This window comes from Mangifera indica, chromosome 2 (genome assembly GCF_011075055.1).
Source record: "Mangifera indica cultivar Alphonso chromosome 2, CATAS_Mindica_2.1, whole genome shotgun sequence".
NCBI lineage: Eukaryota > Viridiplantae > Streptophyta > Magnoliopsida > Sapindales > Anacardiaceae > Mangifera > Mangifera indica.
Window position 1 is genome coordinate 21,454,248 of NC_058138.1, and position 16,704 is coordinate 21,470,951.

A 16,704-nucleotide genomic window follows, 5' to 3' on the forward strand; every position below is an offset into this window, starting at 1 on the left:
ATTTTCAAGGCACGTAAACACGTGTCTTGCTTCTTTGTCCAATTATTTCAGAAATTCAGATGCCATTTAATTTCATTTTTCAAAATAAAAATGAAAAATAAAAATCTCTCCAACCATTCATCAAGTCTCTTCCTAAAATTTGTCACTTGAGTCACCCTGTTGAATCGCACATCGATCTTGCTTCAATTTTCCCTCACTTTGCCACACCTTCCCTCATTTTCTTTCTCTCTAATAACCTCACCATCTCCACCACTTTCTAGATAGATAATAAGCCCTTGGATTTGTCAAAGATCTAGGGTTTCATTCTCTTTACAGACCACATTTTCTTTAAAATATCTTTATGTTGATAATTATAATTTTTTTCGCAATCTATTCGTTGACATTGACAAAGTAGATTTTCGAGCTTCGATTTGTAACATATAGGGTTTTATCATATGTTTTGTTTTCTAAAGACTCAAAAGACGTAATATATATGCGTTTCGATTTGGTCTATTAATGAGTATGGAAAGTGTTGTCGGAGATATGACGTGTCTGGACGCGGAGTTATTGCAATTACCGGAGATGTCTCCTTTGGCACTGAAAGCCAATCCAGAGTTTGCTCAGAATCTCTTCGAGCAATGGCTTTCTCTTCCTGAAACTAATAAACTGGTATTCTTAATTTCACTGTTCTACATAAGTAGATGTAATTGGTCTAGATGTTTGATTTGTGTTTTTATTTAAGAAATTATGGGTATATTGAGGATTTATGATTAGTTTCTAAGATGGTGCGTTCGCATGTTGTTTGATTTAAGGAGTTTTAGGTGCGTTTCTATACACCGAGCCCCATTTGTTGATAAATTGATTGAGATGGTTCATACTTGTTGTCTTCCTCTTTCAAGTATTGACATTTGGTGGAGGAAGGGGTTGGGTGGAGTCATTGTAGTTAAACAACAAAATTTTAGTTCTAGGATGGACTTACAATTAATGGGATTTTTCACCGACAATATGGCTTGTAGCTTGCAAATAATGTGTTATGTATAATTTTAATGGTGGTTGAACAAATTTTAGACAATGTAAATGACATGAAACCATATTGGTGGTGTGCAAGGCTTATTGAGGTAAGATTTGGTTAACTGGAAGGAGTTTCCTGCCCGAATTTATTGAGGACATTGTTCTTACTTAAATATAGAACAGAATAGCTTGCCTAGTTTAGTTACTTATCATAGCAACTTAGGAAGATATACCTTCAAAACTTGGTTTTTTCTTCTTTTATTTATATTTGAATTTGCATCTCTATATCTTATTATTTTTCTTCAGTTCATGTGTCGGTCATATCTTGGTTAATTACTGTCTCCTTTTGGCTAGGTTACAACATTGCTAAATGATGCAAAGGCAGGACCCTTGAATGTCCCTGGGAACTCTTCTAGCCCACATGCTTCATCAACCAATCCATTACCGTCTTTGTTTCCTGCTGGCAGTGCACCTCCGCTTTCACCAAGAAGCACATCTGGTTCTCCTCGTATAATGAAACAGAGGCCTGGCCCTTCAAATTTGGGCTCTCCACTAAAAGTAGTTAGCGAGCCTGTCAGAGAGTTGATACCCCAGGTTGACAAAATGCTGTTTCTTTTCTAAATTCATTTGGGTGCTTTATTCAAGAAAAAAAATGTGGAAAAAATTGGTGTCTTTTTTGTAATTTTTTTCTTAAATGTGATCTTTTTTTGTGCTCGGTTTACTAAAGTTATATATTGAGGTTTAAGTTAAATAATATCTGATATGGATATATGAAATCTTGCAGTTCTACTTTCAGAATGGCCGTCCACCACCAAGTGAACTAAAAGAACAGTGTTTGTTTCGGATTAATCAGTTTTTCTATGGCCACTCTGATGGTCTGCATCTACAAGGTGAAATATGCGTTAAACACTACACAGTACATGCCCTTTCCATTGCTCGTCTGCTAATTTTTCCTTTTCATTACATTTTTTATGTCAGAATTCAAATTAGTTACTAGGGAAATCTGCAAGCTACCATCCTTCTTCTCCATGGCTCTTTTCAAAAAGATAGATATTGATAACACTGGTTATGTCACAAGGTATGCTGACTATTGTTCAATTTTTATGTGTTAACGTAACTTTCTGATTATTTATCTCAATCTTGTTAATTCTGCAAGGTCTTTTGTGTTTAAGTAAGCCGTACTTAACATTATTTTGCTTCAAATCATCTAGATCTAAAGTTTTTCACTTTGTATTTGAAGGATTTAGATGCAGTTTCTGATAGCAATCTCTCTTCTCTATCTTGAGATCTCATAGTCCCCCTTGCGCTGTGTTGTTTTTGCTTCTGCTGCCATTTATGCTTCTAACTACTTGAATAAATATTAAAAAACTTTACTGAAGTTATGAATTCAATTATAAGTTGGGAATAAAGTGGTAAAATTTGAAGAATCAAACTTGGAGGAGATTCTGTCATACTAATCTAAATTAATTCGTTTTGGAGAAACAAGAAAAATCTTTCTATCAAATCTGTAAGTTATATGTGATTATTGGAACTCTCGTATGGTTCTCTTCGTTATTTTGCACTATTTAGAAATGTTCATTCTTCCAAACAATCCAATGGTGGTAAAATTAAAACCATTGGATTAAAATGAATAGTTTCTTTTCCTTATTTGATGGGTCAAATGTAACTGGTATCTAGGCTATTTGGTATCATGGAATTTCCCCAAAATTAATAGGTTGTGTAGTTTATCAGCTCCTTTAAGTAAAGGTTATAGTGGTTGAATAGACTGTTATTGGCAAAGATCTAAGTGGTTTAGTGTTTTTGATGGATACAAAGGCATAACTTTGTTACCACTTAACTAAAACTAATTTGAGTCACAGCACAGGAATTTGTCTAGAGATCTGAGTTATTGGTTTTGTTAAAAGTGGGGGCCTGTTTGGTTTAGAGTGCAAATACAATTATTTGTTTTTTTGCAATCAAATGAGAACAAGAAATTTTAAGAAAAACATATTTGGTTGGCACAAAATAAGAAAATGAAAAAAAATAGTCATTTTCTGTGCTTTCTGAATTTCAAACCTAGGAATAGATTTTGAATATTAAATCAAACTTGCCTTAAAATATTTAAAATATTAAGATACAACTTTGACTTTTAAATTGTAACTTAGCTTTTCAAAATCATTGTGGAATCACAAAGCAATTGGGCCCAGAAAATTTTAGCTTCATTTTTAATTACTTCTTGCATTTAATCTCGTTGGAGTGCAGTTCTTTTAAAGGAGGTTGCTATTTATGGAAAACTATAAGCAGCATCAGAGAAAAGTAAATTTGTCTAATGTTTTCTTCTAACGTGTTTGCAGGAATGCATTTGTTGATTATTGGATCAATGGTAACATTTTGACAATGGATATGGCAACCCAGATATTTTCAATTTTAAAGCAGCCAGATCTCAAGTACCTTACTAAGGTGCACTTTCCTTCATCTTTTCTTATTTTTATTTATATTTAAATAATGTGACTCTTTTTTTCTATAATATTTTTTAATCTTATTTTTTATGATAGAAAATTATGGATGTTATTGTTGGTAATCTGTCTAGATAGTTTTTTAGAATTTAATTTTTTTATTTTTAATATTGATATTAACATCTCTTTAGGGTCTGTGATAAATCATTTAATTTATGCTCATTTTCAGCTTAGAGTTTGCTACCTTGATAACAGGAGGATTTTAAACCTTTACTCAGAGAATTGTTGGCAACTCATCCGGGATTGGAATTCTTACAGAGCACACCTGAGTTTCAGGACAGATATGGTTTGTTTTCTATCTATTAGTCAGATGTAGATTGCTTTCACAATTTGCAGATCTTTGGCACTTTGCCGGCGGTTTCCCTTCCCCCCTCTTTCAAATGTGTTGACCTTTGAGTGATTATGAATGTTGAAGTCTACCCAAACTACTATTTGTTTTGCATGTATAGTTCAATCTGCTTTAGTTTTTCAAAAGTTGTCACCTTAGATATACTTGTTAGAACAAAAAATTCTTTACAAACATGTGGCATGGATCAGTCTGTGCCTTTAAATGTTTCCTAATATGGAACTTCAACTTTAACTAGTATAACTTTCTAATCATTATATCATATGCATTATTTTTTAACTTTAAATTTTATTGCAATGGACCAGCTGATACTGTAATATACAGAATATTCTATTATATAAATAGATCCGGAAGTGGTCATATTTCCCTTAGAGAGCTTAAGCGTGGAAACTTAATAGATGCAATGCAACATGCTGATGAAGAAGAAGACATCAACAAAGTTTTAAGGTAGTATTACCAATACTTGTCTAAGATATTTCTTTTTAATATAGATCAGTTGCAGTCAACGAAGCATATTATAAATCCAAGCATGCTTAGTATGTTTAGGACATTCTATCTAGGATGCACTTTTTATGTTTTTTATGTATCTATTTAATTTATTAATATGTACCATTTACAGGTATTTCTCATATGAACACTTCTACGTTATATACTGTAAGTTTTGGGAGCTGGATACAGATCATGATTTCTTGATCGACAAAGAGAACCTCATCAGATATGGCAACCATGCACTTACCTACAGGATTGTTGATAGAGTATTTTCTCAGGTTTGTCTGGCTGATGGCTTCTTTATTTATCAAACCAAGATGACTGTTATTTATGTAGAGATATATTTAACTTAATGCTTTTTGTCACAGGTTGCAAGAAAGTTTACTAGTAAGGTTGAAGGAAAGATGGGTTATGAAGATTTTGTCTACTTCATACTGGCAGAGGAGGACAAGTCATCACAGTCTAGTCTTGAATACTGGTATCTATATCTCTCTCTTTTTATGCTTAAGAACATTATTTTGAATTTCCTGCTGTAGGATATCTTCAGAAGTTTCTTGCAGGAGTGTAGGTATTTTTTCATTTTATTTGTTACCTACATAACCCCTTGAATTCTAGTACACTGAAATGTGAACCTGAATGATATGGCCATAATAATTTTTTAGAAATGGAAGATGACAAATGTATTGTAACCTAGTAGTGGAAAATAAATTGATTTCACTTGTAGTCAAATGGTATTCAATGTACATTGAACTCGCTTGAACCTTGTATTTTGATAATTTCTTAATATTTTCTTTTCCGCATGAATATTATACATACAAGCACAAGTATATAGCCATTAAAAAGTCTCTCTCTGTTAATGGTTTCGTAACATTCAATGTGTTTTTTAGGTTCAAGTGTATAGATTTGGATGGAAATGGAGTTCTCACACGGAATGAAATGCAATTCTTTTATGAAGAGCAGTTGCATCGAATGGAATGCATGGCCCAAGAGCCTGTGCTCTTTGAGGATATATTGTGTCAGATAATTGACATGACTGGACCAGAGGTGCATCCTTTCCTCTTTTGCAATTTTAGTGGTGGTCTTTCTTGTCCCTATTGTAGTTGACATGATTGGACCAGAGGCTCATGCTTTTTTCTCTTTGTGAAATTTAGTTGTTTTCTCATTTTTTTCTCTCTCATTATTTTCCCCTTGGTTCTTTTGTATAATAAGGAGTGCATGCAAGCATGATCAAGGAAATTGACTTCTAATGGTCATCAATTTTTAAATGCTTCTAGATTATAATTTGTAGATCCTTATTTATCCTGAAATGTGGTGGAATGTAGCTGCTTGAGTATTATTTTTCTTTTTAAAGTCTGAGATAGATTCCTTTTGCATTCCACTTGTACAGGAAACGTTTTCTTCCATTCAGGAAGATGGTTCTCCTAATTTGCCATTAGGGGCTAGGTTTCCTTGATACTGCAAACTTTTTCTTCTATTCAGGAAGATGGATGTTCTAATTTGCCATTAGGAGTTAGGTTTCCTTGATTTAAAGTCTTTATTTGTGTTTGACATTTGTGTTTTATCTTCTGCTTGCAGAATGAGAGCTATATTACCTTACATGACTTGAAAGGTAGTAAACTTTCAGGAAGTGTTTTCAATATTCTTTTCAACTTGAATAAATTTATGGCCTTTGAATCTCGTGACCCGTTTCTTATTCGTCAGGTACATGACCTAACTTTTTTAGTTGTTCTACTGATATAATTGAGGATACTGCTTTGTTTTGTACCACCTGGTCGGTAATGGTGATGTGCCCGATGTTACAGGAGCGTGAGAATCCTACATTGACAGAATGGGATCGCTTTGCACATAGAGAATATATTAGGCTTTCAATGGAAGAAGATGTTGAAGATGCCTCCAATGGAAGTGCAGAAGTTTGGGATGAGTCCCTTGAGGCTCCTTTCTGAGTTTAATTAGGTAAGATACAGTTTACATTGAGCTGGTCTAGATGATAATGGAAAGTTGATGATTTGGTCCGTTCAATTTTCATTTCTCCAACACTAAAATTTATACCACCCTAATATTATGATGGCAATGGCATTTTTCTAGAGAGTTAGTAATAGCTTAGAGTCCATCTAAATGATTGGTTAATGACTGTATTGTCCTTGTGGGCATGATGATCTATGAGTTGGGGTCCACTGTTAATTGTAGTGCTAAACAAATTGCTGTAACAGAATTGTGATGCTGGATGATTGAAAGATAACAAAACTATGATTTTTCTTGCATGGAGCAACTTTTGTAATAGGAGAGACCTAACATCATCAAAGTGAGCACCAGAAAGATCTTAAATAATCCTGATTCTTTTTTTTTCCAAGCTTGACAACCTCAGAACTAGGTGTCCAAATGCCATTAACTCCAGCAATAGTGCTCAAGAAAACATTTTTTTTAGACTGAAACACCTTCGGGGTAAAAATTACATACATGTGGATGACATCACTTGATTTAAACATGCAAATGACACTAGCAATTATATTAATGCACTTTTAATTTCTTTCTTTTGTGTGTGTGTGTGTGTGCGCGCGCGCTTTTTCCCCTTCAAGTCATTCCTCTTTTCTTGTAGCTGGAGAGCTCTTACTTTACATTCAACCTGGAAGATTAAATGTTTTCACATGTTTTTTTCTCTCTAGTTATCTTCCAAATACTCTTTTAATTTAGTTTCTCTACAGGTGCTCACTGAAAAGCTTCAGTTCTTTTTTGTTTTTAAAGCGGGCATTGTACAGAGAAACCTTCAACTCGAAGGAGTCATTCCTTCGATGGGGCTGTACTGATACCTCTTACCGTCAGAGGGGATTTCAAGCTTTGCTTGATGCGATCTATCATACTTTGATGTACAAATTGGAAGATTTTTGAGGTCACGTGTGCAAATTTTGTTAAACAATTATTGCAATGAAGTCATACGGCGTCATCATACCGAAATATCTGCACACAGGAGTGTTCTGCTGAGGGGTGATAATCAAGTTCATGCTAAGAGTAATATCCGATACCTGTTTACTTAATTTATTTTTTTCGCAAGTTTTTCATTTTGAAAGGTATTATTTACGTCAATTTGGCTTTGTTGATTTAGGTTTTTTTTCCCTTGTATGCTTGCATGTGATGGCTGATACTTTGAGTGCCTGGCGACGTTTGCTTTTTTATTTTAATACATAGCTAATTTATTTGGATAATGATAACTCTTTTATCTTTTAATATACTAAGTTTTATCTCAAATTCTGTCTTCATGAGTATGATGCGTATGGGGTTATTAGATTAAAACCAAGATAATAGTGTTAAATGAGAGATTTTATTCATTTTTTAATAAAATTATATGTATCTATTTTAAGTATATAAATATGTACATATTTATATATGTAATTATATGGTTAAGTAATTTTAAATTAAGGATAAAATAATATCTAATTATATGATGATATATACTAGTATGTGTATAATTATATACCTAAAATAAGTATATATAATATCACACTTTATTTTTATACCACAAAACTGTACCAAGAACCTTAAGGTTATCTATTTATAAATCTCACGTTGAGAAGTGTTTGCAACGCTCATATGTGATTCTCCTAAAATTGAAAAAATAAAAAATAAAAATAAAAATAGAGGGGGGAAAAAGGAAAGGTAAGCAGAGGAACATCGGACAAATGGCATTGCTCGAATACATCTTGTATAAGTTATTTCTTGGTTGCCAAAGCAGCTGAATTCGAAAAATATGAGTAATATGTAATTACAATATATTTTTTTGAAAAATCATCAAAAATCCTATTTCCAAGCTAAAAGTTAATCATAGTTATGATAAATGTGTTATTTTAGATTTGAGCAATGCTATGTGTATCTATTTTTGGTACACAATTTATGTACACAATGATGTGTCATCATATAATTAGATGATTTTAAAACATGTGTTATCATATGATAAAGAAACATCTAATCATATGATAATATCTCATCTGTGTATACAAATTGTGTACCAAAAATAGGTATACATAGTTTTATTGTTTAGATTTAAGTACTCGAACTGGACAATTTCTTTAGAAAAAAAGGCTAAAAGACTTTCCCATTTAAGGTATGATAAAATATCTAAGTTTTATCTTCTATTTTTTTAAAATGTAATAAATTCTATTAAAAATCTCAAACGGTTATTTAATAAAAAATTTAAAAAACTAAAATTTTATAATTTTTTCTCTTCAATTTGAAAATCTAATAATTTCTCCTCAAAATTTTCTTCAAAATTTGAAAAGTAATAATTTTTCTCCTAAGGTTTTTTCTCTTTCTCTTTGGTGGTCAATTTCTTTTCAATCATCGGTGCCCTTCCCTCTTTTTCTTTCGTTAAATCGCCTCTTTCTTCTATCCTTTTTTTGAAGATAAAGATGACATTTGAGATAAAGATGACAGTCTTTGTCTCTGATAAAGGTAAAATCAAAGTAAAGAGAGATGATTGGCTAAGGGAAAAGAAAGAGAGAAAACTATAAAACAGTTGGGAAGAGCAAATCTCTTAGAGGAAATAACCGTTTTTCAAACTTTGAAGGAAAATTTGAAAAATGATAAGATTTTTAAATTGGAGGGAAAAATGTAATTTTTAAATTTTTTTATTAAATAATGATTTTATTAAAAAAATTTGTTTATAAATAGGTGTTTAAATTTAAAAAACACTAAAGGATAAGGCTATATTTGTATGAGAACAAGCTCTGAGCATAAAAAAAATAATAATAATGGAAAGGGATTCGATGAGTGAAAATGAAAATAATTTATATTATTAATTTCAAGTTTTTTTTTTTTTTTGATAAAACCACAAGAAGAAAAATAAAAAAATGTTAGCAAAAATAGTAAATATTTGGAAACAGTAGAAAAGACTTTGAAATAATTATACCAGTGTAGTCATTCGCACGTGGTAACTAAACCAGTCAATCTCCAGTGAGTAGCGTTATCCCTAAACCAAAGGCCAAGGCGCAGTGAAGTGGCGGATTGGAGAGGAAGATGAAGGTCGTGGCGTTAGTCAGCGGCGGCAAGGACAGCTGTTACGCCATGATGAAATGCATCGAATACGGCCACGAGGTTCATCATCAATTTATGTTTTTTTTGTTACTTTGTCTTTTTAGGTCTTTGCTACAAAATATTCAAGCATTGATTGATGTGATGATCGATAATATGTAGATTGTTGCATTGGCGAATTTGTTACCGTCTGATGATTCGGTGGATGAGTTGGATAGCTATATGTATCAAACTGTGAGCACTCTCTTACTCTCTTTCTGTTTATGCTCTTATCTAACCATGTGTTTTGAAATTTCTCTTTCGGAAAGTGTTTCTGAGTAGAATTGATTTTCATTGAAGCTGTTTTTGGAGAGGCATTTATAAAGTGAATTTTCATAAAGCTTTTAAGAATTTTTGTTAAGTGCTTCTGTAGCACACTTTAGGTTTATAATATTGTAATTCATTAGAAGTTTTGAGAGTTTGTATGTACAAGAGAAGTGTTATTGAAGTCAATGGAATGATTTTTCCATCCTGAAAAGTACTTTCAAACTGTCAATACGTTCTTTTTATTTATTTATTTACTTTTTGTCGTGTTTATTTGAAATGAAGAAATGTTCTTCTTGCAATGAAAAGAATACTTAGTGCTTGCTGGATAAGTACTTGATGTTATATCTATAAAAACGCTTTATATATTAGGAAAAACAGTGTATCTTTTTGGAAAATGACTGAATACGTTCAAAGTTTCATTTAAGTTCTTATACATGGAATGCTTTTATTTGAAAGCATTCTGAATAATAAAGCCGGTGAAGAGTTTTTTTTTTTTTTTTTTAACTTTACGATCAGGTAGTTAATGCTTTTCTTTTTTCTTGTCAGGTTGGACACCAAATAATTGTGAGCTATGCTGAGTGCATGGGGTTGCCATTGTTCAGAAGAAGGATACAAGGCTCTACAAGGCAAGCCGTTTTATACGGAAATTCTTTGGTAAAATCAGTTGTCTTATTTTGGCAAGTTTTAGTTTTATCCTTACATAACTAGACTAGTATAAACATAGATATCTTCATGCATTTGTGTTTTGGTCATTTTAAGATCTCTATGTTTTCTTATGGTAGTTGATATGGACTTGTTATTCATATCAAGGTAAAAATCCTTTGATTATATGTGGATGCTTGTTAAGTTTGGGTTTGATTTATGTGAGAATCAAACCATACGGAATTTGTGCTTTGTTAAGACTTAAATACTTAAATGGTCTAAGCTTTTAAGCCAAATGATTTCTTAATAAGATGTCAAAGATAAAATTCTTGTGATTGAATTACTCATCTGTCAAATGAATGGCAGTTTGCTTTGTTCAGTCTTATGGTCTTACATTACAACCCTGAAAGCCTATTAGACTTAAATATTAATGGCAGACTGTTACCTAATATCTTAAGCTTTTAGTCCAAGTGGTTTCTTAACTTATTTATTAGTAAGTAACAGATATATCAATTTGAAATGGGTGGATTCTTAGTCTACACAATTCAGATTACTTATATTCAGACATGAATATGAACATCTCTTTTAATGTAGGACTGGTGACTTGTTCTAGTAGTGTATATAATCATGTAGGACCGGTAACTTCTTGTAATAGTTTATATAATCTTTTAGTTATGCAATGCAGTGTACATACACATGTTTCTGTGCATTTTGATGATGATAATGCTAGCTTATGAATTTATGCAAAAAATTGGAGAACTCTTCTTGCGCACCAGATTATAATGTTACTTGAAAGTTTTAGTATTTTATGAGGAATGAACAATGAAGCTGAAGTTTTTTATCTATTTGCTAAATAAGATGAATGGATCTATTGCATTCTTTTTCACGGTTTGGCTTTACTTTGTGGTTTGTGTATAGGTATAAAAACCTTACCTACAAAATGACACCAGGAGATGAAGTTGAAGATTTGTTTATTTTGTTGAATGAAGTAAAAAGACAAATACCATCTGTTACAGCAGTATCTTCAGGTGCTATTGCTTCAGATTATCAAAGGCTACGTGTGGAAAGTGTTTGTTCTAGGTTAGGATTAGTTTCTCTGGCATATTTGTGGAAGCAAGATCAGTCAATTCTCCTTCATGAAATGGTAAGTTTCTGATAACGAATTTGAAATGCTTATTGATCAACATTCATATTTCTTGTTACACAAGATGTTTTTCTTTGTCATCTTGTCCAGATAACCAGTGGTATTAAGGCAATCACAGTTAAGGTATCACTTATTTATCAGTTATTTGTTTTGTTTCTTTAATTTGTGAAGACTTCAACTTGTTTCTGTTATTCTAAGTATTTATTTTATGACTTTCAGGGTCTTACATTGACTTTCTTCCATAGAGATATGACTGTGCTTTTCCTCTTTGGAATATTAAGTAACTGCTGAAATGTACTTAATTAAGTTATGAACTAGCTAAGTTAGATACTACTACTATGTATTATAAGTTTAATTGCATATACTCATATCCCTCCACTCATTCCTTTTTCACTCAACAAGACATCAAATCCTATTATTTCATCTGATCAATTGTCTGTAACCCTTTGAACATATACTTGGTTTTGTTCTCTTCATCTTCTTCTTCTTCTTTGTTTTTTTAATTTGCTATAGTTATTTAAGATTTTAAATAAATAATATTTGGTCTGAGTTTTTCTTAGTGGTTGCTTTAGCTAGAAACACTCCAAGTTACCAGCTAATATAGAAAACAAGAGTTGTCTGCTTTTCCTTAACATGAAACAAGATCTAAATTGCTATTCATTCCCTAGTCTTCTGCACTCTGTATCTTGCCTATTACAACATTATTTCATATGAAGATTTTAGCAATTGTCATTCTCTGGGAAGAAACTTTTGCTTTGATGAGTATATGTATCCATGCCATTAGTTAGTATTGGAAATTCTCGTGTCTTAATCTACTAGTTATACTTTATGTTATTTGTTTCAAATTAGAAATTCGTAGAATAATTTGTTTTTCATGCTATAGCCTCAGTGTAGAAAAAGTTAGCTATCTGATATTGCAGGTTGCAGCTATGGGGTTGGACCCTGGAAAACACTTGGGCAAAGAAATAGCATTCTTGGATCCTTATTTGCATAAGTTGAAAGAGTATGAAATACTTGCCATGTTTTCTCTTTTTTTATTTATTTATTACATGGTTTTACGTATCCCAATTATAACTTAATACTTATTCTGTTTATATTGTCATATCTCTTCAGATTGTATGGGATTAATGTCTGTGGTGAAGGAGGGGAATATGAAACATTGACACTTGATTGTCCACTCTTTGTTGTATGTTCATTCTATGATCCCTTTTCAATCAGTTTGATCCAATTATTGACCACCATCACTGTTTACTTTTCTTATGCTTTAATTTTGAATAAAAAACCTTATGGTAGGTGTTGATACCAGATATTAGGTTGTTCAGGTTGTTTGCATTATTCTTCCCATTTCTTTTTCTCTTTTGTGATCTGCCATCGGTTGAAGAAAGGGGAGAAAAATTGACAGAAATTGAGGGTGATAATACGTTACTGATTGATTCACAATCAAGTACAAATTGGAAAAAATGAGTTCCTATTTATAGATAGACCAAAAACCTTTATTTAACAATTCCTAATAATAAATCAAAGTAAAAGTCTAAAATACCCTTACAAAACACTAAATAACAGGAAAATGAGTTTACCACTACAATTTCTTTATTTTACTCATGTCAAACTGTTGCACAAAAAAGAAATGCTGTTTCTGTTACGAAAATGTTCATGGTTATTGTTCTTGAACCATCTCCTGCTAGTCTTTTAACATTTAGAATATTCAGAATGCTCGAATTGTGCTCGATGAATTTCAAGTTGTACTACACTCCCCAGATGCCATTGCCCCAGTTGGGGTCCTTCATCCCCTGGCATTTCATTTGGAGAGTAAGTCAGTGTCCTCTTCATTAAGTGGCAGTGAGAAAACTGAGAATTTATGTAAAGAGAAAACTGGTGTTGTATTTGAAGTGCAAGGAGAGTATCCTGAAAGATGTGAGAGTATTAGCCAGTCTACTGCTGAAGTTACCAATCTAGTTGAAGTTACAAATCACAGACTTTACAGTTCTAAGACAAAGAAAGATAATGCATTTTCTATAAGTTGCTGGTTGCAAGTTTCATGCAAAACTTCAGCAGGTAAACATCACAAGGTTGAGACATTTATGCCCTGGAAATTCCATGCAAATATTCTTCTTTGTGTAGAAATATGTTCTCGGTTGCTTTTGCTTCTGACTGCGCTATGACACTTGGCTGTTTTTTATTGTTTTTAATTGTCAGGTTTGCAAGAAGATTTAACAGTTGTGCTAAAGCAAATTGAATCACAACTTGTCGGATATGGTTTGGGCTGGGAGCATGTCCTCTATGTACATCTCTACATTGCTAATATGAATGACTTTGCAATAGCAAATGAGACATATGTGAAATTTATTACACAGGAGAAGTGCCCACTTGGTGTTCCATCCCGCAGTACAATTGAACTGCCTTTGTTGGAATCTGGTTTTGGAAAGGCATACATTGAAGTTCTAGTGGGAAATGATAAAAGCAAAAAGGTTTTACATGTACAAAGTATATCCTGCTGGGCACCGAGTTGCATTGGACCATATAGTCAGGTATAATAAATTGCTAGATTACACTATTAACATTCTGTTATTTGGGGTCCATTTGTAGAGTCACTAAAAAATTTCACCTTTTTAAGTGTTAAAGTTGCAAGAATGCTATTTCCTCTTCCATCTCAATTACGGCTGTTGTTGCCACTCCACCCCCACCACCTTCTGCACCATTTTGTTGATACTACCATCGACACTATAATCCCTATAAATATTTTAATCAAGCTTTTTTGTGAAGTAGGCTTTGCATCACAAGGATTATGTTTTTGGATGTTAAGGGATACGGTTTATCCTATGCTCTCCAAATGAAGGATTGTTCAAAGGTCCTATGTTTAATGCTAAAAGAAAGCTGCCACATTTAGCTTTCAGTGAGATATGTGCTTGTAGTTGAATATGGTGTGATAGTAGTAGTTCTTAAGGGATCTTTAATTACTTGTATACTCTTGCTACCGTTTTCTTACATATTCAATGTGGTCTTGTCATTTTCAGGCGACCTTGCATAAGGAAGTACTTCACATGGCTGGACAGTTGGGCCTTGATCCTCCCACCATGGCTCTGTGTGATGGAGGCCTTGCTACAGAGCTGGAGCAAGCACTACAAAACAGTGAAGCTGTGGCAAAAAGATTTAATAGTTCAATATCTACGTCAACTATTTTCTTTGTTATTTACTGTTCAGCACGTGTTGCATTGTCTGAGAGACAAAAAATACTGGACAAGCTGGACAATTTTCTGAAGCAATTGAGAATCTCTTATTTAGAAGGAAGCATGTCTAAAGTACTTGATCCCATTTTCCTGTATGTCCTTGTCTCTGATCTACCAAAAAGGTAAGAAGCCTCTGCAATTACTGTTTCTGTCATAAATTTAGGTTTGGAGAACCAGACTTCACTTTATCTGGGTCTCCCTGATATAGTTGCTTGCCTGAAGGGGACCAAATAAAAACCATTGCATTCACATACTAAAATTGGGAAGTATAATCTAAGTATTCAAATCCTTAAGGCTTTCTTAGTGTTATGGTAGTTGCACTAGTATATATCATTTGTGCAGTGACAAATTGTCAGAGCAATTGAAAGCACCTTGATGTTGGGGTCCTAGTCAGCACTATGCAAGCCACTCCCTTAATATCACTTATTAACATTGACAAAGTGGTGTTGGTGACTCCAGATGTTGTATACTGGGCAGGAAATTATTAGAAGAGAGATTTTCTTCCCAATTTACAAATCCTTAAGCTCATAAGAAGAAGCTCAAATTCTTTAAGCTTGATTATGTTCTAGCATAGCAAGGTTTTGCATGTAACATAGATAAATGTGTACTAGGATTTCATTGCTTGCATGTTTGATTTGATGATTTATTTTTTGAATAAACATATTGTATGTAATGCATGGTATAATTTTATGATGAAAGAACTTATCATTGGAATTTATGATTTGTTTCACCAAAGGCAATTGCTATATAGAACCTTGGGATTTATTGAGGATTTACATTGTTGTATCATGTTCCATGTGAGTTATGATATCAATTGCACTTAACTGAGATGCACTCCATTTCCTTTGGTATTGCAGAGCACTTGTAGAAATAAAACCCATTCTTCATGTCACGGAGGATTTGGAAACAGAGAGTGAGATTGTGCAAGACCCATATCGTATGAACACACCTAATTATCGGGGTTTCCAGCATGCAGATTGGCATGATTCTTGCCTTCAGAAATGTGTTATTGGTGAAAAGATATGTGCTATGTTTTTAAGTATCACTGGTGAAGTTGCTGCCAATATCTGTTCAGAGGCTCAAAGTGCCAATCATAATGTGACTCATCAAACTTCTCTGACAGAGGGACAAATGGAAAGAATATCACAGTTTTGCATGTATCTTCTCAATAAAACAATCATAGAAAATAACTTCTCTTGGGGAGATGTAATGGTCAGTTTCATTACAACTGCTTCTAAACTATCCTAGCCAAGTGCTCTTTCTTAAATGCAAAATTTTGAATAGGTGTTTATTATTCTATTTGCTTCTGTTTCTGCTAATTCTTTTTTCCCCAAAATATTCTCACCAAGTGATGTTTCTTGAATGCAGAACTTGAGACTCTACATCCCAACAAGCATTGGCATGCCCATGGAGACACTGTCGGCCATCTTCACCAATTCATTCAATGAACTCACTAGAATGGATCAGAGGCTGAAAATTGATGGGGAAACCATTTTTAACCTTGTTCCAGTCTTAGGTTCTGGAAAGTCTGCTGCATCCATGAATGATATAATTACTTGCGAATTATTTGCGCAGAGATGCTGAAACTTGGGAAAGTTTAATTGATGTTAAGATATTTATAGAAAAACCATTTCATAACATTCTTGATCTTTTCGCCAAGATTGGGGGTAGCATGTAAAACCAAGTGATGATAAAATTTGGTCAAGCTACAGTATTCATTTGAGGGCTAAAAGTTTTGGGCATTGATACCTCAGATTTTTTACAATAGATTTTAAGTGCTTTATTAATCAAATTTTAATTTTATAGCTTTCCATGTGGAACAGGTGAAAACAATATCAGAATCAAGGGATATTGAGGTAAGGTTTTGTTTAATTCTTATGATTTTTGCTGTGAATGTTCATTTAAAATTCATTCATAGATCAATTCAGAATTTATTTTTTAAATTTATCATAAATTAGATTAAATAAATGAGAAGCATGAACACTTTTGCTTGTAAAAATCAGTGATTTGATGTCTAATTCCTAAAAGCTATTGAATTAAGTG

The 16,704-nt window shown here is 32.9% G+C and overlaps 2 protein-coding genes across 5 annotated transcripts; both read left to right on the plus strand.

The window, feature by feature from the left end:
• Window positions 1–56: 56 nt before the first annotated feature.
• LOC123209155 (serine/threonine protein phosphatase 2A regulatory subunit B''beta-like) lies at window positions 57–7,563 on the plus strand. Its single transcript, XM_044626959.1, has 13 exons — window positions 57–648; window positions 1,345–1,584; window positions 1,775–1,880; window positions 1,969–2,068; window positions 3,324–3,429; window positions 3,681–3,771; window positions 4,137–4,278; window positions 4,451–4,598; window positions 4,689–4,798; window positions 5,208–5,364; window positions 5,896–6,021; window positions 6,123–6,273; window positions 7,023–7,563. The coding sequence occupies exons 1-12, from the start codon at window positions 496–498 to the stop codon at window positions 6,261–6,263; spliced, it is 1,620 nt and encodes a 539-aa protein (XP_044482894.1). The 5' UTR covers window positions 57–495; the 3' UTR covers window positions 6,264–6,273; window positions 7,023–7,563.
• A 1,668-nt stretch (window positions 7,564–9,231) lies between these two features.
• On the plus strand, window positions 9,232–16,466 carry LOC123209262 (diphthine--ammonia ligase). Of its 4 annotated transcripts, XM_044627167.1 has the most exons (13): window positions 9,235–9,405; window positions 9,505–9,576; window positions 10,195–10,274; window positions 11,209–11,434; window positions 11,525–11,557; window positions 12,355–12,437; window positions 12,548–12,620; window positions 13,144–13,243; window positions 13,325–13,489; window positions 13,631–13,962; window positions 14,449–14,783; window positions 15,519–15,873; window positions 16,030–16,466. In XM_044627167.1, the coding sequence occupies exons 1-13, from the start codon at window positions 9,328–9,330 to the stop codon at window positions 16,243–16,245; spliced, it is 2,148 nt and encodes a 715-aa protein (XP_044483102.1). In that variant the 5' UTR covers window positions 9,235–9,327; the 3' UTR covers window positions 16,246–16,466. The 4 variants fall into 4 exon arrangements, with proteins under 4 accessions (XP_044483104.1, XP_044483102.1, XP_044483101.1 ...); XM_044627169.1 differs by having other exon boundaries at window positions 9,232–9,405; window positions 13,144–13,489; window positions 15,519–15,945; window positions 16,030–16,167; XM_044627166.1 differs by having other exon boundaries at window positions 13,144–13,489.
• The last annotated feature ends 238 nt before the right edge of the window (window positions 16,467–16,704 follow it).

Bases quoted from the DNA above. Each gene is read 5' to 3' on its own strand.
- LOC123209155 (XM_044626959.1), top strand. From the start codon at position 496: ATGAGTATGGAAAGTGTTGTCGGAGATATGACGTGTCTGGACGCGGAG. The intron at 1,881-1,968 runs GTGAAATATGCG...TTTTTATGTCAG, and splicing joins TGATGGTCTGCATCTACAAG to AATTCAAATTAGTTACTAGG. The intron at 2,069-3,323 runs GTATGCTGACTA...ACGTGTTTGCAG, and splicing joins AACACTGGTTATGTCACAAG to GAATGCATTTGTTGATTATT.
- LOC123209262 (XM_044627166.1), top strand. From the start codon at position 9,328: ATGAAGGTCGTGGCGTTAGTCAGCGGCGGCAAGGACAGCTGTTACGCC. The intron at 9,406-9,504 runs GTTCATCATCAA...GATAATATGTAG, and splicing joins GCATCGAATACGGCCACGAG to ATTGTTGCATTGGCGAATTT. The intron at 13,963-14,448 runs GTATAATAAATT...TGTCATTTTCAG, and splicing joins GCATTGGACCATATAGTCAG to GCGACCTTGCATAAGGAAGT.